We start from the raw sequence: 13686 nt of genomic DNA, 5'->3' as shown, positions 1-13686 counted from the left end.
GACAGTGTTTTCAGAATCGTTCTGTTAAGGAAGAAGTAATTAGTGGTTGAGGTAGCACTTAAGAGTATAGGCCCTGGAGTTGCATGTGTTCGATTTCAGATTCCAGTTCTACAGCTTAATTCTTCCTTTGGGAAAGTTATTCTCTCTTGTGCCTCAGTTTCTTACTGAGAACTGTGGATTGAGGAAGTCCATGTCTCCACGCTTCCACTGGAGCAACTGAGGCTGGCGAAAACTGTCACATTCAATTCTCCCAGAACCTCGGAATCTAGTCAAAAACTGAAACTAACTAGGAGAGGCTTAAGATAGAGAGAGGCTGCTGGATTGCTTTAGGGACTGTGCTTTGGTCTGCCTGGCAGCTGCTTCCTGAAGGATCTGTGCAAGAGTTTGCCTTTGTTTTATCTGACTCAGTATTCATGGGGCTGAGACCACTTCCTGGATAGTGTTTTCTAAAAGCTTTCAGAGGCAAAAGTACAGGCTGTGGTGTCATGAGAAAGGGTCAACAGGCAGTAGGACAAGACTGCAGAACCTGGGAAGGAAAAGGCCTGAAAGGAGATATGTAGGAGGAAAAGGGCCTTTAAAAGCTCTTATGTATCCAGGGGATTGAGAAAGCCATACATGAGCCCAGGACTTGACATATGCCCAGAACATCTCATGCTTTCACCCTGGCTGGCCTTCTGACTGCAAAAGCAGAGAGAAAAATAACAGGACTTATTTGGCTCAGTGTTGAAGGATTGCCCCAATCTGCAAAAGATAGGGGAGGTTTTTTTGTTTGTTTGTTTCCTTTTTGGCTCCTTGTGTTTTAGGAAATCTTTTGTCAAAACACTAGCCAACCACTGAACTAAAGTAAAGCACACAGACTTAATAGCCGCATAGGATGTAGAATGTGGAGTTTATAAAAGTAGTTTAGAAAAGCCACTAAACAAACCCCAGACCCCAAGGAAGGGCTGAATTTGCTTTCTGGAGTTGCTACATTATATCCAGAATGTTTAGTTTTCAACAAAGACACTGAGCCATGCAAAGAAAGTATGGTATATATACAGGGGATTAAAAAATAAATAAATGCCTCTGAGGAAGCCTATGCTTTAAACTTAGCAAAGACTTTAAATGAACTTAACAAATATACTCAGAGAACTAAAGGAAACCATGGGCAAATTGCTAACAGGACTGGGGGCGTGGCTCAAGCGGTATTGCACCTGACTATCAAGTGTGAGATACTGAGTTCATCCCCTATTACTCCCCCCCACCAAAAAAAAAAGCTAAACCAGGACAATGTAGTGGTAAAAATTTAAAAAGGAAGCAAAAAATAGACATTATAAAGCTGAAAATTATATTAATGAATAAAAAATTGGCCAAAGGGGTTCATAACAGATTTGAGCAGGCAGAAGAAAGAATGAATTTGAAGATAGGTCAATTGAAATTATCCATTCAAAGGATCAGAAAGAAAAAAGAATGAAGACAAGTGAAGAGAGCCTTGGAAGAGAGCTGTAGAACACCATCAAGTGTACCACCTTATACATAATGAGAGGCTGAGGAGAAAAGAGAGGTGAAAAGAGTAGTTGAAGAAACAGTATCCCCAAGGGCTGGAGGTGTGGATCAAAGAGTAGAGCACCTGCCTAGCATGCTCAAAGCCCTAAGTTCAACCCCAGTACCACCAATAAAACAAAAAACAAACAAAAAATGGCAAAAGCTCCCCAGATTTGACAAAGCATGAATTTCTAAAAAGATTGAAACATTCTCAAAGCTCAGACTCTAAGTAGGAACTGATAAGCAATGTTTAATGTGTATAAAATGGAGTACCATTCATCCATAAAAATGAATGAAGCACTGATGCATGCTGCAACATAGGTGAGCCTTGAAAACAGCATGGTAAGGGAAAGGCCAGGTGAAAAAGGACAGATATGTATGATTCCTTCCACTTATATGAAATGTTCATAATAGATCAATCCATGGAGACAGGAAGTAGATCAGTGGTTTCAAGAGGTAGTGGAAGGGGAGATGGAGCGTAACGGCTTAATGAGTAAGGGTCAGCTTTTGGGATATTGAAAATGTTTTGGAGCTGGGCACTGGTGTATACCTGTAGTCCCAGCTACTTGGGAAACTGAGGCAGGAGAATTGCTTGAGTTCAGGGTTTGAGACCAGCCTGAGCAACATAGTGAGACCCTGTCTCAAAAAAAAAAAAAAAAAAGTTTTGGAATTAGTTGGAGGTGATTTAGTACGCCATTGTGCAAGTACCAGATTGCATTCAGTTATATGCAGCAAAATTGTTAAATTTATGACTGTGTTATGTGGAATTTAAAAAGGAGCTAATGATAGATTGTTGTTGGGATTAAGCATGTAAATTGTATGCTTAACAGAGTACCTGGCATTTAATTATTATTTTTATAGGGTCAAAGTCTCTACATTCCAGAGTTAAATACACTGTGTCAAATTCTAGATCATGAGAATTAATCAGTATGCTTTGAAATTCATGAGGTAGTTTTCAGATATGTAAAATTAATAGAGCAGTTTATGATACTAAACAAGCTTTTATTGGTTAATGAGCGAGTAAGTTCAGGAAAGGTTCAGTAATTATGGATAATAGAACATAATATACTCATGGCTTTGAAGCTGTAAAATTTCTTCAGAGTCTCCTGAATCTTGTCAGAGACTATAAGGCAGAGATCAAAGTAAGATTTCAGAGTGACATATATATATGTTTTATATAGATACTAGTTTTGAGACAGGGTCCTCCTGGCCTCAAACTCAGTGATCTTTCTGCTTCTCTTCTGAGTGCTGGGAGTACAGGTGTGTGCCACCATGCCCAGCTGATATTTATATTCTAAGTTCTTGAAATAACCTAGTAAATGTTTAGTTGAAGAATTGCTTACTCTGCTTTGTTTGACACTTTGGATTTGTATCATGGAATACTTTTTTGGGGGAGGGGGCTGGGGTTTGAACTTGGCTTTGTATTTGAAAAGCAGGCACTCTACCACTTGAACCATGCCTCCAGTCCATTTTGCTCTGGTATTTTGGAGATTGGGGTCTTACATACTATTTGCCCAGGCTGGCCTTGAGATCTTCCTCATCTCAGCCTCCCAAGTACCTAGATTATAGGCATGAGCCACCAGCACCTGATTGGAATACAATTTTTGAACAATTATTTACTAGTTTTTTCTTGGGTTGTAGGAGATATTGAGCACTTGAGAAAAACTATGGTTCCATAGAGAAATTCATAAATCTGTAAAATTGTCATCCACCATGAGGAGTTTCATAGGTCTGTGAAGCTTCGTAGCAACTTCTTTTAAGACTAAGCAGTAATAAATTGCAAGTCTAAGTAGCAGTACCTTCTTTCTCACATGAGGAAGAAGAAACCAATGGTTTCACCTCCTTCATCTTTGTATTTCAGTCTTGTGTTTGTGGAAGGTAAGAGTCATTACCCCTCAGCATCAAGGACTTGGAGGTTGTTAACTCAACGTCCCTGACAGGAGGCACCGACTCTTGCCCACTTAGAGTAGGCAAGATTGCATTTGAGGCCATGTGGACAGAAATTCTGGTAGTTTTTGGAAGAGCGTTGAACAAAGGGAATTAGATTCAGGTACTCATGTATATTCATATTTACTGATATCATCATGGATGTGTTTAGGTAATTTAATCTTTTAAATGCCTAGTTTCATGATAACTGTATAAAACATGATTTACTGCCTAACTAACATGGCTTAGAGATTGAATTTAATGATTTTTGCCAAGGTTTTCTTTAAAAAAAAAATGTGTTAAATGCAATGTTTGTGTATAATAAGATATAAACTGTCCTGTCTTAGTCATTTATAATGTAGTCTGCTTTATTGTTTACACTGTAGTCTTAGTTTATTTGTTGTGCCTACAGTTTTAGTAAATGAAAATGTAGAATTGTACCTTGTTTCTAGGGCACATTCTGGAACAAAATTTTCATATTGCGTTATTAACTTGTGCTCTTAATTTTTAAGTCTTGAAATTTTGCTTTTTTTCCTCTCTAGGCAATGCATGAACCATTGCAGACATGGCAAGATGCACCGTACATTTTTATTGTACATGTTGGCATTTCATCCTCAAAGGAATCACCAAAAGAAAATTCACTAAGTAATCTTTTTACCAGTAAGTTCAGTTCATATCTTTTTAAAGTTTGTGTTATTTTCTCCTTGGGTTATGAATGGTAGGTAGAGTAAAATTGCTTCACAACAGGGAACAATTTAGTAAGTATTTTTTTTTGAAGTGGAAAAGTTGGAGGAAGTTTTAACGTTTTTCTGCACTCAGCACTAGCAGGCACAGTCCCAGACACTTATATGTGCTTTTTTCTCAGGTACCACAGATACTAGATTTCATTTCCTTGTTCTTCCTACTGTTGAAATTTTTAACTAGTGCCATGGTCTTTAGTATTCTGAACTAGAATTCTCAAGGCTTGGTCACCAAGGCAAAATTTTTAAGTTAACATTGGTAATTTTTCAATGTCTCAAGAATTTTTTATAAGTGTTCTTCTTTCTACTGTTGCAGTCCAGTTCATGGAGTGTTCATCTCTTAGATGGAATTTTGCAGTAACTTCCTAACTGGTTGTATTTTCTGTGGTTTCCATTTTTGTTTCTTCTTTCTGCTTTGCAGTTTCCTTTCCTATGTTGCTTTTTCAAGTAGATCTTTAATAAAGACAGTGATGACAGCCATCCTTAATCTTGCTGTTGACATTATTGGCAATATAAGCACATTTCACCTTTTCACTTTTGGGTACAATGTTTACGATAGCTTATTCAAAATACTCTTTTCTTTGGTTCAGGATATTCTTTAGTTTACTGAATATTTATCTTTTTTTTTTTAATACTAGAAGGGAATGTTCAGTTTTGTCATGTGGTCCAGTTGAATTGATAATCACACTGGCTGGGTGTGGTGGAGCACACCCGAAACCCCAGCCAGCTCTGGAGACTGCAGCAAGACAATTGCAAGTCCCAGGCTAGCCTGGGATACATAGCAAGACCTCGGCTTTCTCATCCACTGTGTTAATGTGGTGCTTCATATTATCCATTCTTGAATTTCTGGGGTACCACTGCTTGGTCTTGACATAAACAGACCCACACCTAACCTTCTCACACACATGCATTGCTCAGTTCTGCTTCCTAGTATTGTTTGTTTTTTCAAAGCAAGATGGTCTTAGAATTTTCTTTGCTCATACTGTATTCCACTAACATCAGGTTATGTTAGTCTCATGTAATGAATTGGAGAATGTTCCCTATTTTTACAGGACATTTTTTGCAAGGGTAAGTTATCCATTTCTTGAATGTCTGCCAGAGCTCACTGGCAATACTGTTTCAACCTGATCTTGTTTTTGTTCCCTGACAAAATGATGTCATTTTATTGTTTTCTTTAATAGTAACAAGCATTTTATTTCTTCAGTATTTCTTGAATCAGTTTTTTTCTTGAGAAAACTGCCCATTTCTTTCAGGATTTCTAATTTATTGACAAAGTTTTTCCACAGTATTTCTTCTGCAACCTTTTAAAATCCTTAATACTGCTTTTGTCTTCTTTACATTTTAAATATTGGGACTGGTATGTGCCTCAAGTGATAGAGCACCTTCCTAGCAAGTATAAATTCCAGTATCACCAAAAAGCAAAACAAAACAAAAAACCTGTACTTGTAAAACCTTTTTAGAATTGTTTATATTACATTTTTATTTCAATGAACCAGCTTTTAGTTTTGTTAACTTTCCCAAGAATTTCTTTGTCTACTTCATTAACTTCTTTTATTTGAATTGTTTTTAAACTTTTATATATGATTCTTGAGTTGAATGCTCAAAGAAATGGGTCTTATGGTACCCATAGGATATGAAGGTACAGCAGATCAAGCCAAACTAACGGGTGGCCTGGCACAGTTTCTGGATCCCAGAATGTATGTGTCTCCTCCTGTCTGTCTAGGCTCTCAACTTTTTAGTGGGCGATAGTCTCAAGGAGCAAGTGTTGACATTTATTTTCAACCTTCCTTCCTTTGAAAAGGATGGAAGAGAAGCCCTGCTCCACTCCACCTCAGCTAATTTAGGCATCAAGCCTGGTTTTGGTCTTGCCTCTTTTTCTTTGAATCCTACTTTCAATGATTCCCATAGGAGCTGCACTTGAACTGCCATAGCCTGATTTTGACCCTGAGTCTAACATGACCATGGCTGCAGCCTGCACTGTTACAAGTTTCTGTTCAGTTTTGATTCCTGTTTTCCTTTTTTGGTCGTACTGGGGTTTGAACTCAGGGCCTCACACTTGCTAGGCAGGTGCTGTACCACTTGAGCCATTCCACCAGCCAGTTTTGATTCTTGAAAATGATCATCTTGTTTTTGCCTTTTGTCTTTTGTTTTTTATTTTTTGTGTTCTTATCCATCTCTTGTTTTCAGTTGAGAAGGGACATTAAAGCAGGACTTAACTATATCTCTGAAAGTCCTAGAATTACCTCTCTAAAAGCTTTATCATCTTTGTCTCCATTAATATCATTAATGGCAGTTGACTGTGGTGGTGTGCTCCTATGATTCTAGCACTTGGAAGCTGAAACAGGAGGATTACAAGTTTGAGGCCAGCCTGGGTTACATAGCAAGACTGTCTTCAAAAAAAAAAGAGAAAGGAAGGAAGAAAACAACCTCCTCCCTCAAACAAAGCCCTTGATGACCCCATTGTCTATAAAATGTCCACATTTTGCAGCAAGGTTATAAGACTATTTACGACTTGTCCTAGTTGGCAGTACTGGGGATTGACCACAGGCTCTTGCACTTGTTGGGTAAGTGCTCTTCCACTTGAGCCATGGCTGTAGTCCTTTTGCTTTTAGTTTGCTTTTGAGACAGGGTCTAACGCTTTTTTCTTGGCTTACTTTTGATTGTGCTCCTCTTACCTCTGCCCCCTAAGTAGCTGCGATTACAGTCTTGTACCACCGCAATTGGCCCTGGTTTACTTTTTTCTGCCTTAATGTCAAAACTTCACTGTGTAGTACTACGTTAAGTCTCAGACTACATGTTCTTTAAATATACTACGCACTTTCACGACTTTTTGTTCATGCTATTTTCTCTGTCTGGAAGGCTTTTTACTCTGTAATGGAAAATACATACACGTTTTTGGGTCTGAGTCAGAAGGTTAGCTCTCTGTTGCTTTCCACCTCCTCTGCTATTGGATGGTAATCCACTGGATGTCAGAAAACATCTTACTGATCTTTCTATCTGCTATATTTTCTGTAGATCTGTCACATAGTGCTCAGCAAATATTATATTCTGTCATTAGCAACCTGTCTCTTTTCTTCCTCTCCTTCTTCTTCCCCTTTTCTCCTCCTCCCTTTTAGCTAACTTTTCTTAAAGGGCCATATAGTAAACGTTTTCTCTATTGCAGCTACCCACCTCTGCCATGGTGATCAGAGGCAGCTGTAGATAAAACATATGTGATTGGATATGGCTGTGTTACAGTAAAACTTTATTTTAAAAAATGTGGATGACTAGAATTGGTCTGTGTGCTATTGTTTGCTGACCTCTGACATACCGTAAGAATATGACACAAATATTCACTAGTTATTTTGTTTGCTCTTTTATTAAATTAGGAAAAGGTTTAGATTTAATAACTAGCTATGATTGCTATTATGGGATGTTCCTTTTTTGTTTTCATGTAAGTATTGGACCTGGTAGGAAATTTTGGTCAAATGTGCAGTTATTATTGTTTGTGTCTGGAAATGACCACTTTTCAGAAAAGTCAGACTTTTTTTCTAAGTGGTGGGGATTGAACCCAAGGCCTGTGCATTACTGATAAGGACTCTACCAGCAAGTTACAGTCCCCAGTCCTTGGTGTTTTGAAACAGGGTCTTGCAGTGTTGCCCAGGCTGGCCTTGAACTTGTGATCTCTCCTGCCCCAGCTTCCCAAGTACTGGGATTATAGGAGCACACCACCGAATAGATCAGATTTTTATTAATCATACCTAGAATTTATCTCAATCTTAAAATAGTTTCATCAATTGTAGTCAGTCTTGTAGTAGTCAGTAGGTTTGTTTCAATAAGGCAAATTTCTCAGTAATGTTGTTGCTGTCTCTTTTTCTGCTTTCTTAAATACTTTTTATTAGCTTTTTTTTGAGAAACGTTACCTGGCAAGTTTTGGTAAAACCCAATTCTAATTTTATTGGGTAGTGCATTGTTTTTTTCCGACTGAACTGTAGAGTATTTTGTTGTTTTTTTCTTTTTTCATTTGGGAGTGAGGATCCTGAGTACATGGTTAGGAAGTAAGATTGGTTTCCATCTTATTTTACCAGAGAGTACATTACTTGTGTGAGTCAGTATGGATTTGTAGGAATTTTTTTAAAAAGTTTGAAAATGATACATAATGGTGCAAGATCACATAAACTGAAATCAGTAAGGGGGCGAGGGGCAGGGGGCGATATGGCCCAGTGTATGCACGTATGAATAAATGAATAAAGAAAAGCAAGTAAATAAGTACAGCAGTAGGAAAACATAGGTAAGAAGGGACCAAAGACAAAGAAGGTAATAGAATAAAAGCAAGGCCTATAAAGCATATTAGTGATGTGTCGTAAGAAAGGTATACTTTGTAATTTAGAGATGGGGAATGGTTCCAGATGGGAGCTCAGAGAAGGCTTTGTGAGGAATATTCAGTCTGGTTTTTAAAGCGTATGAGCATGGGAGAAAAGGGCTTTCCCACTTCAAACTAGAGCAGGGGCATGGAAGATGGTGCAGGGCACAGGGTAAGCCATGAGAATAGTTCATGAATTTCAAAGTTCTGTACATAAGTAATATAATTTCACCAGGACTGAAGTGGTTAAAAGTAAGTGACCCAATGAAGCTTTCATTAATTTCATCAAACAGATATTAGAGAATGTTTTTCTTTAATGTCTCAATCTGTTGCTAATTTGAGGCCTGTGTTTTGGCAGTGACTGTTGAAGTGAAGGGTCCCTATGAATATCTCACACTTGAAGACTATCCATTGATGATTGTAAGTGAATTTACATTGTTAACCTCGACTTTTATTTATTTATTTATTTTTTAATTCATATGTGCATACAATGTTTGGGTCATTTCCCCCACCCCCTCCCATATTCCCCCCGCCCCCTCCCTCTCCCCTCCTACCCCCTCGCTACCCGGCAGAAACTATTTTGCCCTTATCTCTAATTTTGTTGTAGAGAGAGTATAAGCAATAATAGGAAGGACCAAGGGTTTTTGCTAGTTGAGATAAGGATGGCTATACAGGGAGTTAACTCGCATTGATTTCCTGTGCATGTGTGTTACCTTCTAAATTAATTCTTGAACTAACCTTTTCTTTAGTTCCTGGTCCCCTTTTCCTATTGGCCTCAGTTGCTTTAAAGTATCTGCTTTAGTTTCTCTGCGTTGAGTTAACCTCTACTTTTAAGTGAATTTAGCTTGAAACATTGTCCATGTTTTGTAGCAATACTCTTTTTTTAAGGAATTGTTCCTGCAGTTCAGCAAATGATGTTTTAGGTTCTGAACTTAACTTCTTACTATACTGTGAACTTGGGAGAGTTAGTGTACCCCAGTGGGCCTCATAGCTTTATCTATAAAATGAAGAGGTAAATGACTTGTGAGTTTTAGAATGGGGAAGTATCTTAGTTATTATCTTATATCTCACTTTCTCTAGGATCCAAAGCAAGGCCTGTCTTGATAAGACTCTGAGTTTCTGAGCTCACTTAAAGCAACTAAATGATGAAGCTTCTACCTCTTCATTTTGTGTGTGTGTGTGTGTGTGTGTGTGTGTGTGTGTGTGTGCATATTCCTGTGTCTGAGAATATCCTTAATTTATTTTCAGACTTCTTTGTTCATGATTGCTCTCTTCCTTTTCCTTTAACAGTTTTTCCTTTTTGTTGTGTTTTATTGCCTCTAGTTGTATCCTCACCCTGTCATGCCTTTTTTCTTCTGTGTTGTCTTCATTTATATGATTTTGGATTATGAGCTGAAAAATCTGTTATGACACTCTTGAGGACAAGTCCTTATGTAGTCTGCCTCTGCTTAAGAGGGAGTGGTTCTTTGACACTTGTTAGTAGTGAGCTCCAAAGAAACAATTGTTTTTCAAATAGAAGGTAGAAGATATGTTTTTAGGTTTTTTTTTTTTTTCCCCCTAGTTTGTTAAGACTACATATTGATTTTAAACCTAGATACTTATCTCTTGGCCCTAATTCTCCTTTTTTTTTTTTCATCTCTTACCCAATTGGGTGACAGTTTTTCATGGTGATGTGTATTGTGTATGTCCTGTTTGGTGTTCTTTGGCTGGCCTGGTCTGCCTGCTACTGGAGAGATCTCCTGAGAATTCAGTTTTGGATCGGGGCTGTCATCTTCCTGGGAATGCTTGAGAAAGCTGTCTTCTATGCGGAATTTCAGAATATCAGATACAAAGGAGAGTCTGGTATGTCATCTTAAAAACATTTGAGTGATTGGTGAGATGTAGGAAAATTTTCCTCAGGTCAGTCATTACATAGTTCTACCATTCCAGTTACTTAATTATTGAGATAACTTAAGTAGAGTCACTATGATTGTGACGTCTCTTCTTAATCTTGTAACTTAGGGTTCAGTGATGTAAGAATAATTTTGCCAAAATGTGCTCGCACAAGATACGAAAGTAAGTGGCCGTTTTGGGAATGATCATTGTCATCATTAAATCTCAGTTGCCACTGATATCTAAGTCACCATTATCATCTACATCTAAGAAAGAAAGTAAACAATCCAAGGTCATGGTAAGTGCTATTGATTGTAAGACACACCTGGAACTCACAGATCTTAAAATGTGCATAGGGGGTAATCTTGGAATGATAAAATGCAGTAATACCAAGAAAACAGGAAGAGGTTATGGTTTAGTAAGGTGAACTGATGATAACAACATGTTTTGTACTGTCTATTGAGATAGCATCAGGTGTCCCTCTCGCTCTTTCTCTCTGATTTGATGACCATTTAATTGTTTAATAACTATTGCAAGATATACTAATTCAGTCTTTCCCAGGTCTTTGAAAGGGCTTGAAAATAAATGTGAAGTTGAAAACTACACATATCACATGTGCACGTGTGTGCTTTGTGCTTTCCCAAGTTAGCTGTATTTTATAGGTTTTTAAAATGGTATGGAAATTCTCTGGATGCTACAAACTGAACATATAGGAGGAGGCTGTTTTGTTTTGTTTTTTTTTGGTGGTACTGGAGTTTGAACTCAGGACCTTGCACTTGAGCCATGCCTTGAGTCCTTTTTGCCTTAGTTATTTTTTCAGGTAGGGTCTTCAGTTTTTGCCTGGGGCTAACCTCAAACCGTCATCCTCCTACCTACAGCCTCCTGAATAGCTGGAATTACAAATGCAAACCACCACACACAGCTTGTTTGTTGAGATGGGGTCTCACTGGTTTTTTTGCTTGGGCTGGCTTCAGATCATGATCCTCCCAATTTCTGCCTCCTGAGTACCCTGTATTACAGGTGTGAGCCATTATGGGTGAGGTATTCTGTTATAGTTTTGGTGAAGTTGAGGTGGGTGGGATGGGTTGAAGAGGTAGGCATACCTAGTATCCAGACTGCTATACATGTAAGATTGTTTGTGATATTAGGTTATGTGCTTGTAAAAATTGCAGAACAAGGATTTTAAAAAAAATTTTTTAGAACTTCCAGTGCTCATTCTGGAGTGTTAGGGACCTACATTCTGGTATTGGAATTGTACCTCTGACTTAGCCATAGCTCTGTTTCTCCCCTTCTTCCACAGTCCAAGGTGCCTTGATCCTTGCAGAGCTGCTTTCTGCAGTGAAACGCTCGCTGGCTCGAACCCTGGTCATCATAGTCAGTCTGGGATACGGCATTGTCAAGTGAGTGTTAGCTTTCTATATGGAAAAGCAAGTGAAAAAGCTAACCAAATTGAAACTGTTGCAGGGACCAGTGCAGTAGTTCTGAGAAGTTGATGAAAGAAGTAATTCTGAGATAAGAAAAGGTGTCTGAAGTTTTGTAGCATTCTAGGTGTTGGGAAAATCTTACTGTTTTGCTTCTTAGAGAGGCAAGGTGTTTATAGAGACACCTGCAGTGTAACAAATGTGAAAGTACCAAACTTTACAGTGAATTTATAGTGACTTTACTCTTCCAAAATATTTTTGCAAATCAGATTTTTTTTTTTATGAGAAGTGCATTCTTACTGTAATTTTTCTGAAAATTAGTTTTTCAAAAAAAAAATGCATTGAGTACCTTTTGTATAACTAGGCTTTGTTCTAGCTCCTGGGTATACAACAAATAAGATTTGGAGTTTACATTTGTGGAGGAAGGGGACACAGACAAAAATTGAAATAAGTGAGTTAGCAATCTAGTAGGTTAGTGAAGAGTGCTGTTGGCAGAGAGGGGAAAGAGGCAGTGCTAGGCAGTAGGTAGGCTGGCAGCTGTGTAAGTAAGATAGTCAAGGAAGGCATCACTTAAGTGATGTTTAAGCCAAGACCTCAGGAGGCTATGTGCACACCTTGGGAAAGAGATGTTGAGATGTGATCAGACTGTATGTGTTTTGAAGGTAGAACCAATGGAATTTCCTGATAAATCAGATGTGTAAAAGAGAAGAACCAAGGATGATGCTGACTATCTAGGTCTGATCAGATGGCAGAAGGGGATTGACATTTACTAACCTTAGGCTATACAGGTTTGGGGGAGGGCCAGCTAGATATCACTCGGGGAGAGACTGGAGCAGAGATACAAGATTGGGAGTCATCAATATATGGATGTTATTTAAAGCCTTGAGACTGGATTTGGTCACCAAGGGAGTGAATATATATAGAGAAAAGGTCCAAAAACTGGGCCCTTGGATATTTTCTGTTATTAAGAAGTCAATGAATGAAGTAGAGCTAGCAGAGGAAACTGAAGTGGGAGGAAAACTGAAGAGTGTGAGTGGTTAACTCTCTCAGATGCTCCTGATATGTTAAGTAAGGGGATTGAGAATTAACTCTTATATTTAACTACATGGACAGTGTTAGTGACCTTACAAGCACAGTTTTGGTGAAGTTGTAGGGACAGATGCCCAATTGGAGAGAGCTCAAGAGAGAACAGGAGGAGAGGAATTGGAGTTAGCCAGGTATTGACAGTTGTTTCAAGGAGTTTAGCCTTAAGTGGGATTAGAGGAATGGAGTAGGGGGGGTTTAACTCCTAAAATTTATTTATTCATTTAACAAATATTTACGTACATCCTGTGTGCAAAGAAATATATAAGATTTCTAAGATAACATCAGTAGAGGCAAATTCTCTGCCCTTTGTAGCTGTACCTAGTTTATAACAACAAAAATGCTAAGGCTTAGGCAAATGGTGCTAAAAATATCAGGGCACTGCTGCGATCACAAATCAAACATATGCTAGAAAGTTGATGGGCAAGTCAAAATTTACTTCTGCAGAAGGGTGTGTGTGTGCCTCCAACCAAAGTCAGGCAAGCCAGCACAGACACATACATTTACATATACACACACAGTGAAAGAACCACCTTGGTTTAGGGGAGGGCGCAGGGGAAGAGGAGACATGATTGGAGAGCATGGACACCAGACTTAATTTGGTTACTGTACCCAAAGACAAAAAGGTGGCCCATAAAGCAGCAAGGGGACCTTGAAGCAGAGATTCCTTTGGACAATGATTATCTAGTTTGAAGTTTAGGACATCCAATGACAGACAGTTCTCTGCTTAAAGGCAGAAACTTTACAGCTAGGCAGTGTTCCTCCAAGCACAGAGACA

At 38.5% G+C, this 13686-nt stretch overlaps 1 protein-coding gene across 3 annotated transcripts in view; it reads left to right on the top strand.

The window, feature by feature from the left end:
- Positions 1-13686, top strand: part of Tmem87a (transmembrane protein 87A) — a 56742-nt gene that overhangs the window by 19193 nt on the left and 23863 nt on the right. For 2 of the 3 annotated variants that reach the window (XM_074065749.1, XM_074065748.1), the window contains exons 7-10: positions 3993-4110; positions 8891-8952; positions 10191-10374; positions 11705-11804. In XM_074065749.1, coding sequence (XP_073921850.1) covers positions 3993-4110; positions 8891-8952; positions 10191-10374; positions 11705-11804 — 464 coding nt within the window. Of the gene's footprint in view, positions 1-3992; positions 4111-6515; positions 8863-8890; positions 8953-10190; positions 10375-11704; positions 11805-13686 lie in introns of those variants that run through there. The other variant, XM_074065750.1, reaches the window with a different exon arrangement.

The sequence above is a fragment of the Castor canadensis genome, chromosome 2 (genome assembly GCF_047511655.1).
Source record: "Castor canadensis chromosome 2, mCasCan1.hap1v2, whole genome shotgun sequence".
NCBI classification, from domain to species: Eukaryota; Metazoa; Chordata; class Mammalia; order Rodentia; family Castoridae; genus Castor; species Castor canadensis.
Note: the sequence above shows the minus strand (reverse complement) of the source record. Positions and strands in the feature narration are given on the sequence as shown.